At 38.8% G+C, this 19661-nt stretch overlaps 5 protein-coding genes across 6 annotated transcripts; 4 read left to right on the top strand and 1 right to left on the bottom strand.

The window, feature by feature from the left end:
* The first annotated feature begins 1948 nt into the window (after window positions 1-1948).
* LOC137726799 (ethylene-responsive transcription factor-like protein At4g13040) lies at window positions 1949-6087 on the top strand. 2 transcript variants are annotated; one of them, XM_068465760.2, is made up of 7 exons: window positions 1949-2122; window positions 3167-3283; window positions 3518-3645; window positions 4338-4416; window positions 4795-4975; window positions 5455-5576; window positions 5663-6087. In XM_068465760.2, the coding sequence occupies exons 2-7, from the start codon at window positions 3235-3237 to the stop codon at window positions 5803-5805; spliced, it is 702 nt and encodes a 233-aa protein (XP_068321861.1). In that variant the 5' UTR covers window positions 1949-2122; window positions 3167-3234; the 3' UTR covers window positions 5806-6087. The 2 variants fall into 2 exon arrangements, with proteins under 2 accessions (XP_068321861.1, XP_088550544.1); XM_088694418.1 differs by lacking the exon at window positions 1949-2122 and adding an exon at window positions 2273-2413.
* Window positions 6088-7101: 1014 nt separating this feature from the next.
* On the top strand, window positions 7102-8969 carry LOC137725747 (uncharacterized). The gene is made up of 3 exons (XM_068464522.2): window positions 7102-7476; window positions 7609-7713; window positions 8489-8969. Exons 1-3 carry the CDS (start codon window positions 7275-7277, stop codon window positions 8767-8769), a joined length of 588 nt encoding a protein of 195 aa, XP_068320623.1. The 5' UTR covers window positions 7102-7274; the 3' UTR covers window positions 8770-8969.
* A 151-nt stretch (window positions 8970-9120) lies between these two features.
* LOC137725746 (FHA domain-containing protein FHA2) lies at window positions 9121-11408 on the bottom strand. The gene is made up of 3 exons (XM_068464521.2): window positions 10696-11408; window positions 9823-9980; window positions 9121-9564 (listed from the first exon to the last, which is right to left on the bottom strand). Exons 1-3 carry the CDS (start codon window positions 11318-11320, stop codon window positions 9355-9357), a joined length of 993 nt encoding a protein of 330 aa, XP_068320622.2. The 5' UTR covers window positions 11321-11408; the 3' UTR covers window positions 9121-9354.
* Window positions 11409-11490: 82 nt separating this feature from the next.
* On the top strand, window positions 11491-13828 carry LOC137726512 (dolichol-phosphate mannose synthase subunit 3). The gene is made up of 4 exons (XM_068465446.2): window positions 11491-11649; window positions 12931-13060; window positions 13161-13268; window positions 13444-13828. Exons 2-4 carry the CDS (start codon window positions 12959-12961, stop codon window positions 13504-13506), a joined length of 273 nt encoding a protein of 90 aa, XP_068321547.1. The 5' UTR covers window positions 11491-11649; window positions 12931-12958; the 3' UTR covers window positions 13507-13828.
* A 1872-nt stretch (window positions 13829-15700) lies between these two features.
* Window positions 15701-19449, top strand: LOC137726802 (uncharacterized). Its single transcript, XM_068465763.2, has 2 exons — window positions 15701-16222; window positions 17838-19449. The coding sequence occupies exons 1-2, from the start codon at window positions 15966-15968 to the stop codon at window positions 19222-19224; spliced, it is 1644 nt and encodes a 547-aa protein (XP_068321864.2). The 5' UTR covers window positions 15701-15965; the 3' UTR covers window positions 19225-19449.
* Window positions 19450-19661: the final 212 nt, after the last annotated feature.

Raw genomic sequence — 19661 nt, 5'->3', positions numbered from 1 at the left:
GCGATGGTGTTTCTAATCTTTCATTTGTCACATTTTTTAATTTTTACGAGTGATCTCATAATTAATTTGAAACACTATTATCTTAACGTTTTTGTTTCGCGTAAGTCACTCTCTTAAAAACAGCGATAGCCATCGCTATATATCAAGTTCAAATGGAGGAACGCATGTGCAACAAATTTTAAGTTTGATTAGATGCATTGAGTACTGATTAGGGCAATGATTAGGCAGAAAATAAACTTTATGGTTCTAGAAAAGGGTTGATTTGTAAAAGTACGGAATTAGGGGTGTGGTTGGCGGGACGTTATCTATATGCTGGCAGGCCGTCCACCCAATCACCGTTTCGTCGGTGCCCTTCGCTCGCCACCAACCAACGCAACACTAATAATAATTTCCTAACCCCCTCTTTGTCCACCCTTCGCTATCTATTTAATTACCCTTTTACCCCTTTGGCCCTCGCTCTGTTTCGTTATCCCACCTGCACGGCACTCGGAATTTCTGTTCGGATGACGGGACTACCCTTTTTATTGTTCAATTTTTTATTCAACGTTCACGTGTGAGAAATAAAAATACATGTATAGGTTCGGACTTGAAATGTTTTCTAAAATAGTTCTAATGAGGTTGGCATTTGGGGATAATGATTTTCTCGGTTAATGCATGCGTCTTATCATACTCTGAATAAGGCAAAGAATATGTACCAACCATATAAAGATCCTCATTCCAATTAATTAGGCGTTTGATTCTTGATTTTGTGTGGAGCCCTTTTTTGTTCTAATTCCTTAACGTGTCAATAAGTAATAAGATCACATGAAAATAGGAGTGAACATTACTTCTTTCATTCATATTCTTGTAAGAATATGAGTATGAAAGTAATTGTTATAGTTGATTGACTCAAATTGGTGCATAAAAGTCTTATGAAAGTAGGATTATTTTGTCCTAATTACATGGAAATAGACTTAGTATGTAATCTGGTTTTTACTGCTTATAATTTGATAAGGAAACTATTTTGGTGTTCTATATGGATTCTAATAAGGGAATCAAATGGATTAATCGTCTTTATTAATAGTGGTCACTGCTAGCACAAAAAAGATGACGCTCATTATTGGACTTGGACCTGTTGTAAAGTTGAGCATATTGTTTATGCAAAAGAGGAGAACCTTACTATTAAAGTCAGCTATGACTTCATTTTTCCGATTTTGGAAATGTTAGATTTATTTTTTACAATTCCATGTTACTAAACAAGAGTTGCTCAAAAACTAGATGAAGGATTGGCTTTGGTACGTCCATTGGTATTGGAGACTGTGGTGTTGCGAATTCACCAGGTATATTATTGCTTGAAATGGATAACTTGATTGTTGGTTATCTCTCTCCTTATAACATCCCTAATTGTTTCGACAAACAAGGAAAAGAAAACCCCAAATCAAAAGGACAAAGAAGGAAATATAACCTTCCTAATAAGGGTTTTGCCTTAATTAACCAAGACATATCTTATGACTCTCACTTTGTTATCCACCACATAGGGCTTCAACAACTTTTAGAACAAATATTTACCCAAAAGAAGAAATTTTTTTAGAAGAAAACCCTTTTCTGCTTCACCCACAAGCAAGCATGATTGGATTTGGAGACACCATCAACCCATAGACCCCAGACCAAAATTATCAAGGGGTATATTGGTCAACTCATAGCATCTCAAATATAATGTCAACCAACCAAGGTACCAACCGCAAATGTTCAAAGGGTAAAACTGGAATTATAACCCTAAACCAAAGTGCACACAGGTATTGCTCTCTCTCTAAGGAGACTTGTCCCTCTTCATCAGTAGTCCTACCACAGTACCACCACCACGCCTCTCTTCTTTCAAAAAAAAAAAAAAAAAAAAAAAAAAAAGAAAAAAGGGGAAAGGAAAAAAACAAAAAAAAAACAAAAGGTGGTAGATGCATGAGATACAAATACAATTATACACACACACTCTCTCTCTTCCTTCGCTGACCACCCTCCCTTCCCTTAAAATCCCAATCCTTTTTTCTTTTCTTTTTCCAGGGAATTTAATTAAATTTACAACTGCCTCTAATTCTCCGCTGCCTCTTTCCCAGCTCCAAGAACCGCCACCTTTCTGCCTCCTCAGGTAAAAAGGAGCTGCCTTTCTCTTTCCCAATGGCTACTTTCGTCTTTTTGTCTAATGGGTTGCGTCTTCATGGCGTGTTGACTGTGTTTGTGGCCGTGGGCTTTTTGGCTTGACGAGGTTGGAGCCAAAGGAGGGCTTTTTTTTCGTTTGGGGTTTTTGTGTTGCTCTTGATTTGGTGTGTGTGTGTGTGTTGTGTGTTTGTTTTTGAATTTTGGTTTTTGGGTTTTGTTTTTCTGGTGATGAAACTTCCATGAAAGGTGGTAGGTTGGTGGGTTGACTTAGCTTTCAAAGGTCAGACATTTGGAATTTTTATCAATTTTTTTGTGGTTTTCTTGGATTTTTTTTCGGTTTTAATCCATCCTACATGATAGATGGTTCGGTTTTCTGTTTGCAAGATAAATATGACTGAGTTTGTTGTTGTCACCTTACGCCAATTACTGCAATTCTGAAAAAAAAAAAAAGATGCCTGAATGAGAGATGTTGAAGTCAAGTGATTGGATGAATTTTGCTTGTCTCTGTTGATTTCGATGTGTTCTAATTCGACCTGAGACTGTTTTCGATTGTACAAGCACAATTGTTTGTCTGCTCACTTTAATCAAGGCACATAAGGTGTTTAAAATATCAGGGGAAGTTCATGTGTATCTTTTATGATTGGAGTTTTTGAGTTCCTTATGGCTTTGTTGGAATAATTTTCTGTTGTAGCAATAGAAATCGAAAATATAATCTTAGATCATGTGACCACTCATGCGACCACTTGGTGGTGTTTTATCCTTGATCACTTGTAAATAGTATTGTAGTAGTTTCTTCAGAAGTGCCTTGGCCTGCATTCACATTGCATATGAATTTCGATGATGTAGTTAAGAAATGTATGTTCTGAAGTTTTTCATCCTTTAATGCGGTTCTCTATAGTTAGTGGCATTGTGTTTTGATTTACTTGTTCACACATTATTATGTTTTTTGTTGACATTTTAATTGTTAAGTCGTACCCCGTTTGAAATTGTAACCTTAATTTTCGTTGTAATATGTCTACTTGATTTGTCCAAGGAATGGGTGATGCATGAAAAAGGCCGCCAAGCGAGTGTTGTGCTTCGATAATCAAGTTGAAATCAACCATGGTGAGCTTAAGAAGGCGCAGACTGTTGGGATTGGGACTATGCTGTGGTAATAATCAGTGGAAATGTGCTATACAACATATAATTGATTGTTTTTATTGAATAGCATGTATTGTTCTTCTACTCTTAGCAATTCACATGCTAATCCTCTTTGAGTTTTAAGTTGTGTCGTAACCTTTCAGCGCTTTGTGATACATTTTCAGTTTGATGGATTTTTTTTATTTTTATTATTATTATTTTTTTTATGCTTAAACGAAATCTTCACCAATTTTTGTCTTTGCAGAGATACCTCCGGTTCTGGATCCACTTCCTAGGGTTGTCAACAATGGAACCACTTCTCAAAATTTCACCCGTACGAATCCTGTCAGTGTGCATCCCATGCCTGCAAATGATGTAAATCAACCAGATGGGGTAAGAGTAGATTGTCGATCAGTCTATATCATTAAATTACGTACATTAGATGGGCAACTGTTTTCTTTGAAAGTTCTATTAGCTTGTTTAGGACACTCGTCAGGCAGGGTTTTTATGTTTTTCTGTTAACCTATATGTATGTATGGTAAGAGAAAATTTCCATATATGCTTTAGAACAAAAATCCGTAGGCTGCATGTCTCGATAGCGTAGCGTAAGCTGAGCAGGGTACCTATAGCAAAATGGTCAGATGGAAATGATCACCATATAAGACCTAAAAAACCGTTTTCATTATAACAATATTTCTTTTAGGGGATTGTTATTGGCACTACAAAATTCTCACTGTGCACTCCAAACTTTTTATATTTCAAAAGAAAACTACAGTTCCCTTCTTTTAATGCAAGAAAAGGATTTTCATAAGCAATGAACCATTTGAGATGTTGGTGCCCCTAGGCCTGGTTTTGTCACCAAGTATGCTCTTAATTGCTAGTTGCTTGATCAAGAAGGCTAAAAAACAGCATTTTCTTCTATAATATTTATTTTAATGAATTGGTTCAGCCAAAAAAGGAAAAATATATGCCATAAGTAGAAACTCGAAAGTTCTATCTGGGAGATTTCACTAGAGTTCTGGATTCCTTTCAATAATTTCTTGGCTTCTTGGCTTCATTCTATCTGTTGCTTTATTTATTACCAGAATACCATTGTGAAAGCAGAATTTCGATCCTCAACTGCATCTGGTTCTAGCTTATCCAAAGAGCAGCACGATGTGGCAGGTTTGTTGTGTATATTAAATTTGCTATCATTTCTAATTATATATTACAGATTAGAATGCTGGATATCATGGACTTTGGACGCACAAATTTGCGAACTCATCCTTTTGAAACTTGTATTTTCCGTCTTTACATTATGAGCTACTTTGTGGTTGTCTTTGCGATTTCATTTCTCAGAGAAGATGTGAGTTTTTGATTTTGCAGTTTCTTTCAACTTTTGGTATATATGCCAATAGAAATATCTTGGCACACAGCGTATTCTTGAATCTTGATAATGGAAATTTTAAAGATAACGTATACGTTTATCCATTACAATTAGCTTGAGAGGTTATGCCAATGTTACAGGTTGATCGTTTCTAAAACATAAAATGCTATTTGCAGGGCCACCAATCAAACGCAGAAAGCGACATCGCAGAAAGCATGCTCAGAACCAGGAACCATGTCTAATGAGAGGTGTCTATTTCAAGAATATGAAGTGGCAGGCAGCAATAAAAGTTGACAAGAAACAAATCCACTTAGGCACTGTTGGTTCACAGGAAGAGGCTGCCCATTTGTACGACAGGTACTATCGCCTTTTTGTCACTACGAACAATATTTATTTGATGAGCACTCTGAGGAAAGATCAGCTTATACTAGATATTTTAGTTGTGCATAATTTTGAAAATCATAAATCATTGCAGTTTTCTTTTGTCTACCGACTAGCGAGCGCCTTCTCTTTATCATTGGTTCCTCATCATGTCATTAAAAACACCTTCAAATAAAACAAATCTTAGTCTTCATTGTTGCTTCACTGGTTTTTTTAGTCCGTGTTCTCCAGACTGGGTCATCAGATAGGACATGCCATCCTAAAATGTTCATTCCATCTAAAGGCCTGTTGTGCCTGTACTACCAACATGATATAGTGGTTCGTGCCAATCCCCGACATTCAAAAACATGAAACTTGATAAGCCAAATGGGAAAATGAGTGGCAAGCTTTTTGTGACAAATGCTATAAGTTTTATAGCACATCTAAACTTTGTTAGTTTCTTAATTTGTGTTCAGGGCAGCTTTCATGTGTGGGAGGGAACCAAATTTCGATCTTTCTGAGGAGGAGAAGAAAGAACTCAGGAAATTCAAGTGGGACGAATTCTTGGCCATGACTCGTCATGCAATTACCAACAAAAGTATGTTTTCCTCTTCTCTTGCCTCACATTCCCCAGACTTTATGTGTCTCCGGTCTTTAATTGTTTGCTTTCGTGAAATATTTCAGAGCACCGGAGAAGGTCAGGGGCAGAGTCAGAGAAGAGGTCCGTGAGTCCTCAATTGGAAGACGCAAACTGGGAGGATGACAAAGAAGAAGTGAATGTCCTCTCAGCTTCAGAAGATGCAGATCAAGACATGTTAGACTCTTGAACACAAACGTTCAAGGGCAATGCTTAGTTTCCCCCTTTCTAACAGTAAAGTGGTTAGCTGATAGACCTCCCATTTTTTGGTGTATACAGGCCCATATTAGGGCAAATGGTGGATTTCATGGTCTTTTAATAAGGCAAATGCCCCAAATAATTATTAGTTCCAGATTAGGAGCGTCATAGTTGCTAATCGCTTCGATCAGATAAGCTGCTTCGAAGCGATAATTTGCAGTGGAAATTGAAACCTTTTAGCTAATTAATGCTTGGGAAACTTTAGTTCCAAGAAGTATAATCTGTAGAGTAATCTGTTTATAGTTTCTTGATTAGCTGATATACTGTGATCATATGCTAAATTTGAATGAAAAACTGCTGTCAAATAGCAGTGGCCCTAACTTAAACAATGCTTGTCATAATACTTCACATTGGTGAAAGAAATGGATAAGAATAAACACTTCTTAAACCTCCGAGAAATGATTTTCGTACTCTTTTTTTCCTGCGCATCCTTATTTATCTTGGTTACTTGATTCTTTCTTGATTTATACAATTCAAAAGGTTAGAAATGCGCATTGGTGTGCAAAGGAAAAAAAATGTGCGGAAATCACTTTCATATTAGGAATGGCAGTAAAATAAGTTAATTCACGTCTATCTTTGTTTGAACGTAATGATAATTACCACGTGATTAAAAGTAAGGCGATTGATATAATATTCCAACTCCTTGTTTAAACAATTATCAAATCTCTAATTGAGCGAATCCGGTAATTCCATGATTTGTGTATTCCTTCGTAATACACAAATAATGAAATAATAAGTGCATCGCTTGAAACAATTTGTAGATATGCTTTACCATCTACGAAAATAGATAGCCCGAGTCCAATCTTATAACATGGTTACTATCCGAATACCCGACCTAAAACCTGATTCCGGATGAGGCGCAACCCGATTCGACCTCATGGCACGATGGGCGATGACTGCACCGAAAAACGGGAAAGGATTCCACCAAGTTCACCACGCAATCCGGAGTTTTGAAATTTCATACAATCCGGAGTTTTGAAATTTCATTCAACGAGTACAAGTAGGGGTTCATTTTAAAAGTTATAATAACTTTAATCGTTGGATCAAATTTTAAAAACCTGATTGTGTGCCTTGGTGGACTTAGGGCTGGTAGTTGTGCTTTAAAAAAAAAAAACTGCTTCTGCTGTAATGTGAGAATAAACTTATTTTTGCTGCTTTATGTTTTCAGTTGTCAATTTTTTTTTTTTCACCCAAAATTATAAAAATAAGCTGTTTTTAAGTGTTTACCAAATATTTTTTTTAACTCTGCTTTGTATGATACCCACTTTTTATAAAAACCAAACCAGGATCCTTTCCCGTTAACAGACTCCCATAACAAAACGACTCCGAAATTCTCGCGTTGAAGACTGAAGAGAGCTCAGGCGAAGAGCAAAAGCAAATTTCACATCTTTTATTACAATCATGGCTTCCGACGATCCCAAAGCCGTAGAAGCAGAGCCACCGCCGTCGTCTTGGAAGGAGCGCATCGTCTTTCCCACTCTCCTAGCTGGGATTCTCGGCGGAGGAGCTGGGTTGGTCTCCAAGCATCGAAAAGTCGTGGGTCTCCCGACCAGTTGCGCCACCTATGCTGCCAATTTCGCCATTGTTACCGCTTGTTACTGCGGTAAATTTCATTTCTTTCTTTTGAAATTTTGATCTCTAGCTTCGGGTTTATGTACCCATTTGGTTTGACTGCTTGGTGTTTGTTAAATTGCCTGAGAGAAATTGTTGTAATGGGTTTGTTTGGATTTGGCAGGGGCTCGTGAATATGTGGGAGTAACTCGAAAAACTGGACCTGATGATCTTGTAAACTCTGCAATTGCTGGGTTTGGCACTGGTGCTATTCTTGGGCGTCTTCAGGGTGAGAATTCCTTCAATCTGTGTCTGCCTGTACGTGTTTGCAAAGTAGAGGAAGAAATTGTGTTTACTTTGGTGTAATCAGATTGTGTTTACTTTTATTGTTTGTGATCGAAGCAATGTGATAGGGAATCACTGAAATTTACATTGCCTTTCGACCTCTCTGCTCGTGGCTTGGACTTGTGTGATTCATTTGTAGTGTGATTCATTTGTAGTGGGTTGGGGGGTCTATATGATCTAACCTGATGTAATCCGGGAGCGCAGTAATATGTTTTGGCTATTAGGAACGATTACTTTGTCCTGTAAAATATTTCTTGAGTTCAGTTTAATAATTTCTAGGGAGAAATGCGAGCTCAATTGGTGAGCTATAAGTTATGTTGTCTCGCTTGGATGAACTGGAAAATTTCTGATTCGAATGTAGCTCAGATATTGCTTAGCCAGGAGTCTGGACTTGGTTCCAGAAGTAGAGAATCCATCCACTGCCAGCTTTAAGCAGGACATCACTGGTCGAGAGAGAGACATGCTCGTTTAAGGTCTTGACTTACTGGGTGGGGCTATCTGTATTGGTCTAGCAGTTGCTGTATACTCACAGTAGTTTACTCTTGGAACTAAGTCTCAAACCTCCGGAATCATCAGCAAAAACGTCTTTACTCACAAGCTGCATCTCTAAAATTAAAGTTGCTAGCATATTTGTTAATTGTCTGCTTTATTGTTCATACTACTTTGAAATCCTCCCTCCTGCTATATGTGGTTTAATTGTTTTGTTCATCGGTTTATAGGTGGTCGAATTGGTGCTGTACGGTACTCAATCATCTTTACTCTTGTTGGGACAACTGTGGATTATGCTACGATTAGACTAAGACCTGTGTTAAAGAGCTACAAAGAATCTATGCTTGGGAGTAATGACGGGTCACAGAAGAATGACGGTTGGTTGAAAATGCCCGACTGGTCTCCTATCAAAGTACTTGACGAGGAAGCCCTCGCTGCAAAACAGGCTCGTGAACAAAAGATGTATGCACAGCGGGCAGCACTTGGTAACCTAAGCAAAAAAGAGTCCTAAAATTTTGTTACATGTATCGTAAACTTTCGTATATGTCAATAATAACGTTTCAGGGCATGCCTCTCAAATTTTGGTTGCGTTTGTGTTTGTCATCGTGTCCCCCATTTTAAGGATGAACTTGCACTTTCTAGTCGTATGTATTGCTAAGGTCTTTTCAAATATATTGAAGATAGAAATAAGATGCAAGTATATTATTCAAACTCGGAATCAATCATTTACATTTCTTGGCTAAGTCCAAGGATAATAAGCTCATAAACTTAGTCTTACTTCACCGTCAAGAAACAAAAGAAGACTTCCATCTCCACGTTTAACCCAGACGAAGCAAATTTGAAGTAATGAAAATTTGCAAAGGAAGAAGAAAAACCCAAGAACTTGATATAAAGCTAAATAGTATTGTTACCATCATGTACAGAAAATGTCATTGCTAATCGTTCTACATCTACCCTAACAGGGGTCTAAGATCTCATATTGCTGCTCGACAACTCACAACAAGTGTACAAATTTTGGCAGTCGGAAACTCACTTGCCGGCTAAACTACATTGTAAACAATCATCATCAAGGAAGCTCCTCCGATGTCTTAAAATTTTATGAAAGCAGAGAGACGAGAGAAACAAACTCCAGTGTTATCCGGCCCTTGGACCTTGTGTTGATGACGAAGTGTTCTGGGTATTTTCTCAGCAACATAAGCAAGCCATACCACGGTTTCCCTTTTGACTCTGGACCAGGCCAGTCCTCGGAAGTGAGATACCTCCTCACTCGAGTGTGATGCCAGATGCTGCTGTACTGGTCCACCAACTGAACAAGAGTGATATGGAGTAAGGTAGAGAAAACAAAGGTTCCAATTCATAAACCTACAATAAACAAAACTAGAATACGCTATCCGAATGCATACCCATGCAAAGCGTAACTAACATATGCTACTCATATGAATAACTAAGGATGTATTCTACGACAATCATCAAAGGAAGAGTGCAGTTGAAGAATAGAAAATAACTAAGTGCCAAAGGTTATGACTAACAAATATTTTGTTCATCAGAATATGTCAAGACTAACCTCGGCATGAAGTTTCTCCATAGGCATCCATTCTCCCGGACCACAAAGATCGGAGAGCACAGTAGCAACAGAGGACACCACATCCTTTTCCTCCAGATGCAGAAGTTGCTGATTGTCAGTGTCTCGATCAACCCTTGACCTTCCATCTCCCTTCTTCTCTGCAGAAATCGAAGATAAAATTATGTCAAAGAAAAACAGAAAAACGGTCTCAATTAATGGGTTGATACAATAATGCAAATATTTTTTGTAATTAAATGTCTTAATAGGAAGAATAGAAGCCAATGCAAGTGTTCCAAAGTTGGGGATAGAAGATATATCTCCAGTGTCACCATGGTTAAGCATCAAACAGATCAATCCTATTTCATCGGCCTATATAACAATCTAGAGAGTCAAAGACTCTACAAGGTCTCGGGTGGAGTTTGGGCTCGAATCTATGGTTTTGCCATATCCTCTGAAGAAATGGAAAAACACTAGTTCTTGATTATCTAACATAAACCACATCCAACCACGACTACACACAATCCATACCCCCAAAAACCGAAAATCAATAACCATTCTGATAAGGTACATCAATAAAAATCAGAGAGGATAACCATCAACAAAAGAACAATTTCAATGCTTTGATAACAATCCCCTAAAGCTGTAAAACAAACATAACAAATGCACCTCATAATCAATTTCTACAAAAACGCTGACACGTTCGAACAACACTGAATCTAAACATGTGATTGAAAACACTTGAGAATACCATGATTCATATGATTCAGAAAACACAACTTTGTCAGATTCCAATTGCATATGAACATCAATGCCCATTTATTTATCAATTACTAGGTAAGAGAAAGAAGCTAGAACAGGGAAAGAAGTACTAACCCAAAGCTCCGGCCTTGCCTGAACCAGAACCCGACCCGCCACCGTATCCGAAACCATCATACCCTTCTCTCCTCATCTTCTTCCCACTCCCACTCCCCCCACCAACATCCTCCTCGTCCTCATACTCCTCCTCATACAAATCCCTCCCCCTCCCCTTCTTCCCAATCGGCCCAGTGCCCGAACCCGAGTGGTACCCGTAATGGGCCGGGCCGACGGGGCTCGGCACCACCGGCACCGAGGTGGGGTAATGCCTCGGCCCCACAGGCCCACCGAGAATGCTCCTCACCGGCAGCAGAAAGTAAAACTCCTTATCTCCGATCTGAAGAAGGTCCTGCGAGTCGAGCTTGACCGGCGGGTTCCCGGGCAGGTGGAGCACGCCCTCCACGAGGCAGCCGTTCTTTCCGAGGACCTCGAGCGCGAATCGACGACGCGTGAAGTCGTAAAAGATTCGCGCGTGGTGGCGCGAAATGTTCATACCGCCGCCGAGGCTGGAGAGGTCAACGTCCACCGTCGATTTCTTGGAGTTCCGGCCCAGGATTATGGAGTAGGTCTGCATGTAGTATTCGAAGTCTTCGCCTTGGAGCTTTGCGAACCCCGCCTCCACATCGCTGCTGCTCGCCGCCATTGAAATTTTCACAGATTCGCGGACCGGAGAACTGATATAATCCCCCAAATTCCAATTGGTTTCGGTCTATTTCTCAATTGCAATGGGGTTTAAACTTAAATGGAACAATGTAGAATTGTATTAAATTCAGGGGCCAAAATAGAAATAAACAAAGTATTATCTTCTTTCACGGTTTCACCCAAAAGTCAATTTTTCGATATTCTCACATTTGCCCCTTTGGAGGCCTTTTTAGGGATTTACCCTCTCAATTTTCTCTGTTCCCCTCCTGCCCTAAACGAACACCTTGGTCTCCGTGGCTCTTCTACTTCTTCTCCGCCGCGATATTCACTGTAATTCTTTCTACCGATCTCTAATTACTATCTATTTCTGCTAAAAATCCTTGCTTTCTTTCAATTTTTATTCAATTTTGATGTGAATTTTCTGTTTTTCTTTCACAAATTTGTCACCTTTTGTGTTTCAATTTCTTCACTTTATAATTCGAAGTGAGAATTCCTACTTGTTTTTTGTTGGGAATTAAATGGATCTTGGATCGGATTTTGGTGCAGTTGATGCTCTTAGCTTTTTGGTTGGGATCTCATATGATCCATGAAATGACACCCATTTTTGAATTAGGGTTTGCTCTTGTTTGTTGATTGAAATTTAAAAAAAGTGTGCCAGATGATGTGGGAAATTGCGCAAGGGCTTTGAGTTCCAGGTTATTACCATTTACATGGACTGGAACAGTGAAAAGGATTACTATGATCTATCCCTTCTGATGGCAGCTATGGATCAACTATTTCTCAAAGTTTATACTTTTACTGTCCATATGCAAACATAAAGTTATCTGTTTTTCGTCGCACATCTTGTTCTGGCTTGAACTTTTGGACATGGGAAAGTTGGACTGTGCTCATACTTGAGTTAAATATGTGCTTCAGTGGGAGTGAGGAAGTTATTGACCGGTTCTCGTGCTGGCTTGAACTGTGTCTGTGTGCATTTCTACTCCGTAGGTCATGGGTTCGACTACTTGTTGTAGACTTGTAGTAGTCAAATCTCTTGAGTGTTGTGACGGGGGAGGAGTTTCGAGGGAGGGGAGGGCCACTGGACCCTGGAAAGTAAAGAAGTAGGATTTAATGGCGTTATGTTTTTTGAGCATTCACGGGTAGAAAATATCTTGGACTGATTGAATGAATTAGTTAGCTTTGAGGTCTAATTAGAAGATGCAGCATGATCCGTGTTTTGTTTACGGTGATGTGTGTCTTAGTCTTCATTGTTTGACTTGTTGATTTCATGTAACATCAGTTTTTTCTTTTCCTTCCCAAGAGACATCCTTTGGCAAAAATCAAATATAAACGACTCATGTTATATTTTTCTTTTGGTTTGAGTTTTCATGTATTGTTAAAGTAGCTACAATTTCTCTTCAATTGATTGCTCATATAAAGAATATGGTTTCACAATTAATACGTTGCACAATACGAATCAACCCGCAGATATGCATTGCCTTGTGTGCTTGGTCTTGAATTTGCTGTTGCTTTCATGCATGCATTTGAAGGACATTATATTATTTCAAGTAAGCAAGTTTAATACACCACAGGGCTGTTGTTCTTTTCACTTATGCTATTTGTAACTTGCAGAGGAGTGGGAAGTGATTATTATAAATCAATGAAGCATATTGTGAAAATTCTGACATTGTTGGTGGCCATATCTGCCTTGTGGATTGGTCTCTTACAGACGTCTATTATTCCGCGGAGTCATACTTGGCTGGTGAGTTATTTTATTTATTGATTTCGGTCAGTTTATGTCACTGTTTATACTTTTTGATGTTATATATTTATAACTAAACTCTTTTTTATCTTGTTCCCAGCTACCAATATATTTCGTTGTGTCTCTAGGATGCTATGGCCTGCTAATGGTTGGAGTTGGTTTGATGCAATTTCCGACTTGTCCTCAAGAAGCGGTACTGTTGCAGCAGGTAGATTACTTTTTCTATATATGTTCTGCTCAGTTTACTTTGCCGAGTGATACTTTGGTTAATCTCTCTCATTCTCTGTGCTATTTGTTACACACATTTCACCTTTTACATTTATATATTTTTGTCTTTATAAAAAAGGAACTAAAACCTGTTGTAAGGATTTTTTATCCATTAGGACATAGCCGAGGCCAAGGATTTTTTAAAGCAGAAAGGGGTCGATGTGGGTGGCTGCGATTGATTCTGCACGCAGAGTTCTCCCTATTCTGTGTTTGGATACGAAGAAAAGACCTAGTTTAGTATAGAATCCATTGAGCTCCGCTCGTTCTTGCAGTGATATGGTGGATGACTTCATGACAGCTTATTGTTTCCGACCTGATGGAAAATTGGGAAAGGTTTAACCGAGTTAAAGCAACGAACGACGCCTTTGGAGTTTTTAACTTTTAGCAACAAACAGAAGGCGTCTGAATTGTGGGAAATAGAAAGCAGTTTTGGAAAGTGTACACCTTATCATGAATTGTGTATTTTTGTTCTTCTGTTACAAGTATAGAAGTTTTTGTCAAGTGGTAATGACTACTAGTAGATTATTGGCCCGTCTCAATAAATTCTTAGGAAAACTAATGAAAATGGCTTGAAAACTTCGAATTTTAACGATAAAGACAAAATAAAGGATAAAGTGAATGGTAATAGGATTGATTTTTTAGTGTAAAAATATGGTTTTTCGTTGAAATAAACAGTACCGGAATCTTTTCGTTAAAGAAATCTAAAATCTTGCTAAAATGTTCTCTCGTCTTCCATTAGTGAGATTCAGAGTTGGATGGAAACCCAATAATGGGCACCAAATACAAAATATAAAACGCAACGACACAACACAAGCTCATGCATTGCAGCAGCACAAACAAACACAAAATGGCAGTACAGCTTGTTTGAGACATCTCAATTACGCACATTTGCCGGTATATACCACACAGTCCCAAATGCTTGAAATGCATGTTGCCGTTGGTTTCGTCACGTCCGCCGTCTTTCGCCGCCGCAATCTCAGACGAACTCTTAATATTTACCTGTCATTCAGAGTTAACTACTTTTTCTCTTCCCCGCCACTCTACATTTTTTTTTCATGACCATATTAGTATATACTCGAGTTGGAAGGGACTGCTGCAGTAATCTTTATTGAGGAGTTGCAGTAAATCCTTATTAAAACGTAAGTCCTCATCAAAGTAATGTATCATCATCATGTGATAAATGATTTGGGTAATTCTACATCTCACATGATGAGATGGGCCCGTGTGGATCCTTCACTATGGATGAGGATCCTCATCTTTTTTGTGGGGATCATATGAATTTTTACATCTCAATCGTTTATCGTATATCATGCGGTCGGTTTTTGTTAAATACTATTCGTGTTTAATTTGAAATAATAAAATTTAAATTATTTCTAATCGTACGATATACAATAAATAACTAAGATGTGAGGATCTTTAGGATCACCACAATTTAGATCTGGATCCAAATCCCTTCACTATGACTTCCTATGTACTCTAATAATTTTTATTTTTATAATATTAGAATCACTTTTAAAGTACATAAAGAAAAAGGGATTGTCTATAAATAAGAAGAAAACAAACCCAAATACTTATTTCATTTTGTTTGGTATATAAATAAATGTTTGTTTTGTTTTTTTGTTTTTTGTTTTTTGTTTTTTTTTTTTGCAGATAAATAAATGTTTGTTTAGTAGTAATTAAAATTCATAATTCATTTTTATGAATGGAATATGTAATCTAGGTATGAAAACGAAGTCGGTTCCTTGATGAGAAACAAATTGTTTGTATGTCATAAATAATGAATATCAATACAATGTAGGTGCACCTTTACATATTAGAAATTTTATGTGCATGGTGCGCTGTTGACGTTATCGATAACTTCTCGGTAACATATTGGCATATTTCAATGGTTACAATCCGGGATGTTGACACACAATTTATCACATACCGACAATCAATTTTTAAAAAAATGAGCAATTGTTGAATGTCCAGATACATCTTTCTTGAAAACATTAAAAAGGAAAAGAAAGGGAAGAGACTTGATGATGTTCACATGAACATTCCAATTCCACAATAGCACCTGTAAATTGTCATCCCCCACAATCGGTTCGCTCCATTTTCACTCCCTTTACTGTTCTCCTACTCACAAGTCACAATCACACATTTGCTTCACACTCCCACATTCAACTCTCCTTCTCACTCACGAATTTTTCAATGTAACCGTCACACGAGATGGTACACCATGTGTTTCTATATAAATGATAAGTTATGTGTGTTAAAAGATTAATAACTTAAAAATTAAAATTTTCCACCATTTACATAAAAACACGTGATATACTATTTGTATTCCTGTCACAACTAAAAATTTCCCTACACTCACGCTCAGACAAGCCATTTTCTTTTGTCCCAATTTCCAGCTCACAATATTTAACCCAAACTCCCCCTTTAACTCCTTTCACGTCCGTCTCGTCCTTCTCTGTCTCTCTCTGTCTCTCTCTCTCTCTTTTCCTTTTCCTTCATAGCCATGGCAGCAGACAATGCAGACCCATGTATAAAAATGCCACTTTAGCTCGCCGTAGATCCAAATTGTGAAGCTTTTCAATCGAATAAAGATAACCCATTTGATTAAATCCTTCAAGTTTCTCGACCCGCCATTGAAATGGGTGGTCTCAGAGAGTCGTGGTGCTTCTGCAAGGGAGTGAGCAAGTCTGAGAAGATGAAAGCCGCCATTTTCTCCGGCAAGGCTCCGGCCATGGCCAGAATTTCCGGTGCCGCAAATGGGATCTCTGGCACCGGATTTCTGATCCATCGTAGTCTACTATTGACCACCCACGTCAACCTTCCGTCTGTAGCGGCTGCCGAGAGCTCCGAGATCCGGCTGCAAAACGGTGTCGCCGCAACTCTCGTTCCCCAAAGGTAGTCAGTACTAGATTTGCTTAATTTGTTTTACTAATAAAGTTTGGATTTTTCTTGGTTATATGGGAATTAATTGAAGGTAAATAATGGGTTTAGTGTTTTCTATCGGTTTGTTTTTGGAAAAGTGGAAAACCAGCCCCATTAGGCCTCTGCAATGCATTAGGATTGTTTTATGTGCTTTAGTTGTAGTGGGTCCCAAATGGTAGAAATTGAATTTTTGAATAGTTTGATTACATGATGTTTCTACCCATTTTGTTAGCTTTCAATGGAGAATTGATTAGTTTTGTACTGAAAATTTGGTTGTACCCTTTGTTTGCATTGGTGAGATTTGAATTGGTCAAAAGTTGTAAATCGAAAGAGGTTATAGGTGCTGCTAAGAAGTTGGATTGTTTTGTACGCACCTTCTGGTGGTTGTGCAGTTGTTGGATCTGATTAGATCATATTCATTCATTTCTATATAAACTACGGGTTAGGAGAAAAAGACTGTCAACTGCTAACCATTTTCCTTTTGACAAAACAATATTCTAATTTAAGTGAGAGATCTTAGATTCAATTGTCGCTAAAGGCGAATTTGAACCACATTATTGCTAGCCCATTGTGAGGCTTGGCTCACTCCCCCCACCTCCTTTGTGTAGATAATGTCATTTGTTCAAAAAAAAAAAAAATTAAGACAGAGGGATTCGAACTTGAGTGCAACCTGATGGCACGCTGCCCTGGCCAACTACCCAAATCCCACGTCTGCGTTAGCTGGTAACCATTCAGATAAGTTAAATGTGGAAGTCTTTAATGTAGGGGATAGAGACTAGGGGTTAGTACTGATAATGCAGTGTGTTAAATGGAGGAGGATTCTCTACCCTCCTATTTCCATCCCCTTCCATCCCCTCCTCTCACACATTGCTTTTTGTCTAATTATCTCTATAAAAAAATCAATATAAGATGTTGACGTGGCTTAACAGTGACCGTTCAAATAGGAGGGCATGGAAGGGTAAAGAGATTAGGAGGGTAGAGAATCCTCCTCCGTGTTAAATAAACTAAAACTAGAGGTCATGATGGAGGGATGGCATGGCAGAGCTAAAAATGGCAAGAATTTGTAGGCAATAACAGATGCCAGTGACTAAAAAAATGGAAGGCATTGGCAATAATGGTCATTGTCTCTGAAAAGGTTAAGAAATGAAATTGCTTTCTCAACTTCTCAGGAAGCTCTTCCCAAAATCTCCGGAACTTATCTGGCAAGTCCTCCCCCTGAGTCATGGAAATTTTGTTGTTTTACTTTCACGCTGGGTTCCTAAGGCTTCATTGTGCTACGCATTTATATATATGTAGCTATCTTGTGGGTTGCCTCCTCTGGGAGTGATTAAGAAAGAGAAAGGTGATGGAAAATTGGAGTACATAGCATCATAATCGTGATGATTCGGTTTATCACATTATAATAGATTTAGTATTGCATAGAAATTCTGTTGGTTCTAATAGAAGTTCAGTTCTCTAGTTAAGGCGAATGGGGAAAAGAAATTTTGTAGCACTCTTCTCTTAAAGCATCAATACATCATGGTTGATGATAGCCCTTGCATATTTAGGCATTTCGAGTAGTGTTTCTCATTCTTTCATTGGATTGCAGATTTTTCATCACCAGCTCCATCTTAGATCTTACAATAGTAGGTTTGGATTCGGTAGATGGAGATTCAACTGCCCAAGGCCACCTCCACCACTTGCGGACCTGCTCTAAACCAAACCTGGATCTTGGCAGTGTAGTTTACCTTCTTGGCTACACAGAGAAGAAGGAATTGACAGTTGGTGAAGGTAAGGTGGTGATAGCCACGGACAATCTCATAAAATTGTCAACTGATGGAGTAACGTGGAGCCCTGGTTCAGCTGGATTTGACGCACAAGGGAATCTTGCATTTATGATATGTGATCCTATGAAACTAGCAACATCTCCAAACACCAAATCCTCATCAACTTCCTCATCGTCCTCGTCATCATGGAAGAAGGATCATCCGATGCAATTTGGTATCCCCATTCCAATCATTTGTGATTGGTTAAATCAGCATTGGGAAGGCAGCCTCGATGATCTTAACAAGCCTAAGCTACCACTCATTCGGTTGATGTCTTCTGGCCAGAAAAGTGAGCACTCTTGTGCTTCCTTCACGCAGCGACGAGTTTTTAAGTCAACTGAAGGTGACAATGATGGAACACCATCTTCATCAAATACAATCTCAAAACCTGGGGACCAGCAAGGACCAAGCTGCTCTGCTGCCGCAAACACTGTTGATGAAGAGGCCCTAACAAGTGATCGTCATGCTGCACATGTACAAGGCATTCCTACTCCAGAAATCTATGAATCACCAAAGTTAACAGCTATTCCTCTTCGGAGAAAAGAAGGTTCCCCAGTTCAGCTTTTGGACATTAATTTTCCTCCAAGGGTTGCAAAACCAGCAGTTCAACCACAGTCAACCAAAAAGTTACCCCCAAATTCTGGGGAGAATTTTGTCAGGGAGCCTCCCGAGCAGATCCGATTAAGAGGACACAGAGTTGAAGATAGAGGACCAGCCAGTCCGGATGCAAATGCTGAAATTGCCTCGACGGGTTCATTTAATGGGGTCCAAAGTGAGGTTGAGTCTAGTTCATTCCCAGTAGATGTTTCAGATATGCAGAATGGGTATAGCAGTGAGGGAGAGACTATGTACTCCGCCGAAACTGCTGAGAGTCGAAATTATACTATTCCTGCAGATGGAAAGTTTCAAGAAGTGGGAAGGAGCCAGAGTTGTGTGAACTATAATAGATGGGGAGCCACCCAAAGTAACCCAGTGCAGCGCAGGGCGTTGCTAGAAAAGCAGAGAAGCTTTATCCATGGAAGGAAGATGCATTCGCAAGCTGCAACTTCTCAGAGGAGCAATGACTACTACAGCCCAACTGTCTCCTCAATCATGAAGAAGCGCAACTCCGAGCAGCCTGTCAGACCCCGGCAAAGTGCCGTTCATTCCTCTCCGAAATGGAACTTCTGAGTTGATTCTTATCAAATTGTGAAACCCGAAAGTGATTAGCACGAAGAAAATATAGTGTTTTAAGTTAAACGTCCACTACGGTATAGTGTAACAAATTTGTAGTGACTGTGCAGAGAGACAGACATCAGGTGAATAAGAAAATTCAGCAAAGTTGTAATTTTGTTCCTAGTGACTTGTGTTACTGGTTACATATCATCTATAAAATTTTTCTTTGAGGGTGAAAAACTCCCAATGGCAAGTAGATAGTCTTTTAGTTCTGGGAAATTTTAGCAGGTTAATCTGTCTCCATGTTAAATCCATGGTATATTGAATGGCACATTTTAATGATAACTGCCTGGTTAGAGAACAGATAGGGCAGCCGCTTTCGAGTTGCATATAACAATAAGGAAAAGTGTTGAAGTTGGCTGTGTTCTGCCATTTTTGGCCATGCGGTTGAG

Source organism: Pyrus communis, chromosome 5, assembly GCF_041283825.1.
Source record: "Pyrus communis isolate YQ-2024b chromosome 5, ASM4128382v1, whole genome shotgun sequence".
NCBI classification, from domain to species: Eukaryota; Viridiplantae; Streptophyta; class Magnoliopsida; order Rosales; family Rosaceae; genus Pyrus; species Pyrus communis.
The sequence above is the reverse complement of the archived record's forward strand: the minus strand, read 5'-3'. Positions and strand labels throughout refer to the sequence as shown.

Excerpts from the sequence above, each read along its gene's own strand:
- LOC137725747 (XM_068464522.2), top strand. The coding sequence starts at position 7,275 with ATGGCTTCCGACGATCCCAAAGCCGTAGAAGCAGAGCCACCGCCGTCG. Across the intron at positions 7,477-7,608 it reads TGTTACCGCTTGTTACTGCG|GGGCTCGTGAATATGTGGGA; the intron begins GTAAATTTCATT and ends TGGATTTGGCAG. Across the intron at positions 7,714-8,488 it reads TATTCTTGGGCGTCTTCAGG|GTGGTCGAATTGGTGCTGTA; the intron begins GTGAGAATTCCT and ends ATCGGTTTATAG.
- LOC137725746 (XM_068464521.2), bottom strand. The coding sequence starts at position 11,320 with ATGGCGGCGAGCAGCAGCGATGTGGAGGCGGGGTTCGCAAAGCTCCAA. Across the intron at positions 9,981-10,695 it reads AGGCAAGGCCGGAGCTTTGG|AGAAGAAGGGAGATGGAAGG; the intron begins GTTAGTACTTCT and ends CGATTTCTGCAG. Across the intron at positions 9,565-9,822 it reads TGGAGAAACTTCATGCCGAG|TTGGTGGACCAGTACAGCAG; the intron begins GTTAGTCTTGAC and ends ACTCTTGTTCAG.
- LOC137726512 (XM_068465446.2), top strand. The coding sequence starts at position 12,959 with ATGAAGCATATTGTGAAAATTCTGACATTGTTGGTGGCCATATCTGCC. Across the intron at positions 13,061-13,160 it reads CGCGGAGTCATACTTGGCTG|CTACCAATATATTTCGTTGT; the intron begins GTGAGTTATTTT and ends TCTTGTTCCCAG. Across the intron at positions 13,269-13,443 it reads AAGCGGTACTGTTGCAGCAG|GACATAGCCGAGGCCAAGGA; the intron begins GTAGATTACTTT and ends TTTATCCATTAG.
- LOC137726799 (XM_068465760.2), top strand. The coding sequence starts at position 3,235 with ATGGTGAGCTTAAGAAGGCGCAGACTGTTGGGATTGGGACTATGCTGT. Across the intron at positions 3,646-4,337 it reads ATGTAAATCAACCAGATGGG|AATACCATTGTGAAAGCAGA; the intron begins GTAAGAGTAGAT and ends ATTTATTACCAG. Across the intron at positions 4,417-4,794 it reads AGAGCAGCACGATGTGGCAG|GGCCACCAATCAAACGCAGA; the intron begins GTTTGTTGTGTA and ends TGCTATTTGCAG.
- LOC137726802 (XM_068465763.2), top strand. The coding sequence starts at position 15,966 with ATGGGTGGTCTCAGAGAGTCGTGGTGCTTCTGCAAGGGAGTGAGCAAG. Across the intron at positions 16,223-17,837 it reads GCAACTCTCGTTCCCCAAAG|ATTTTTCATCACCAGCTCCA; the intron begins GTAGTCAGTACT and ends ATTGGATTGCAG.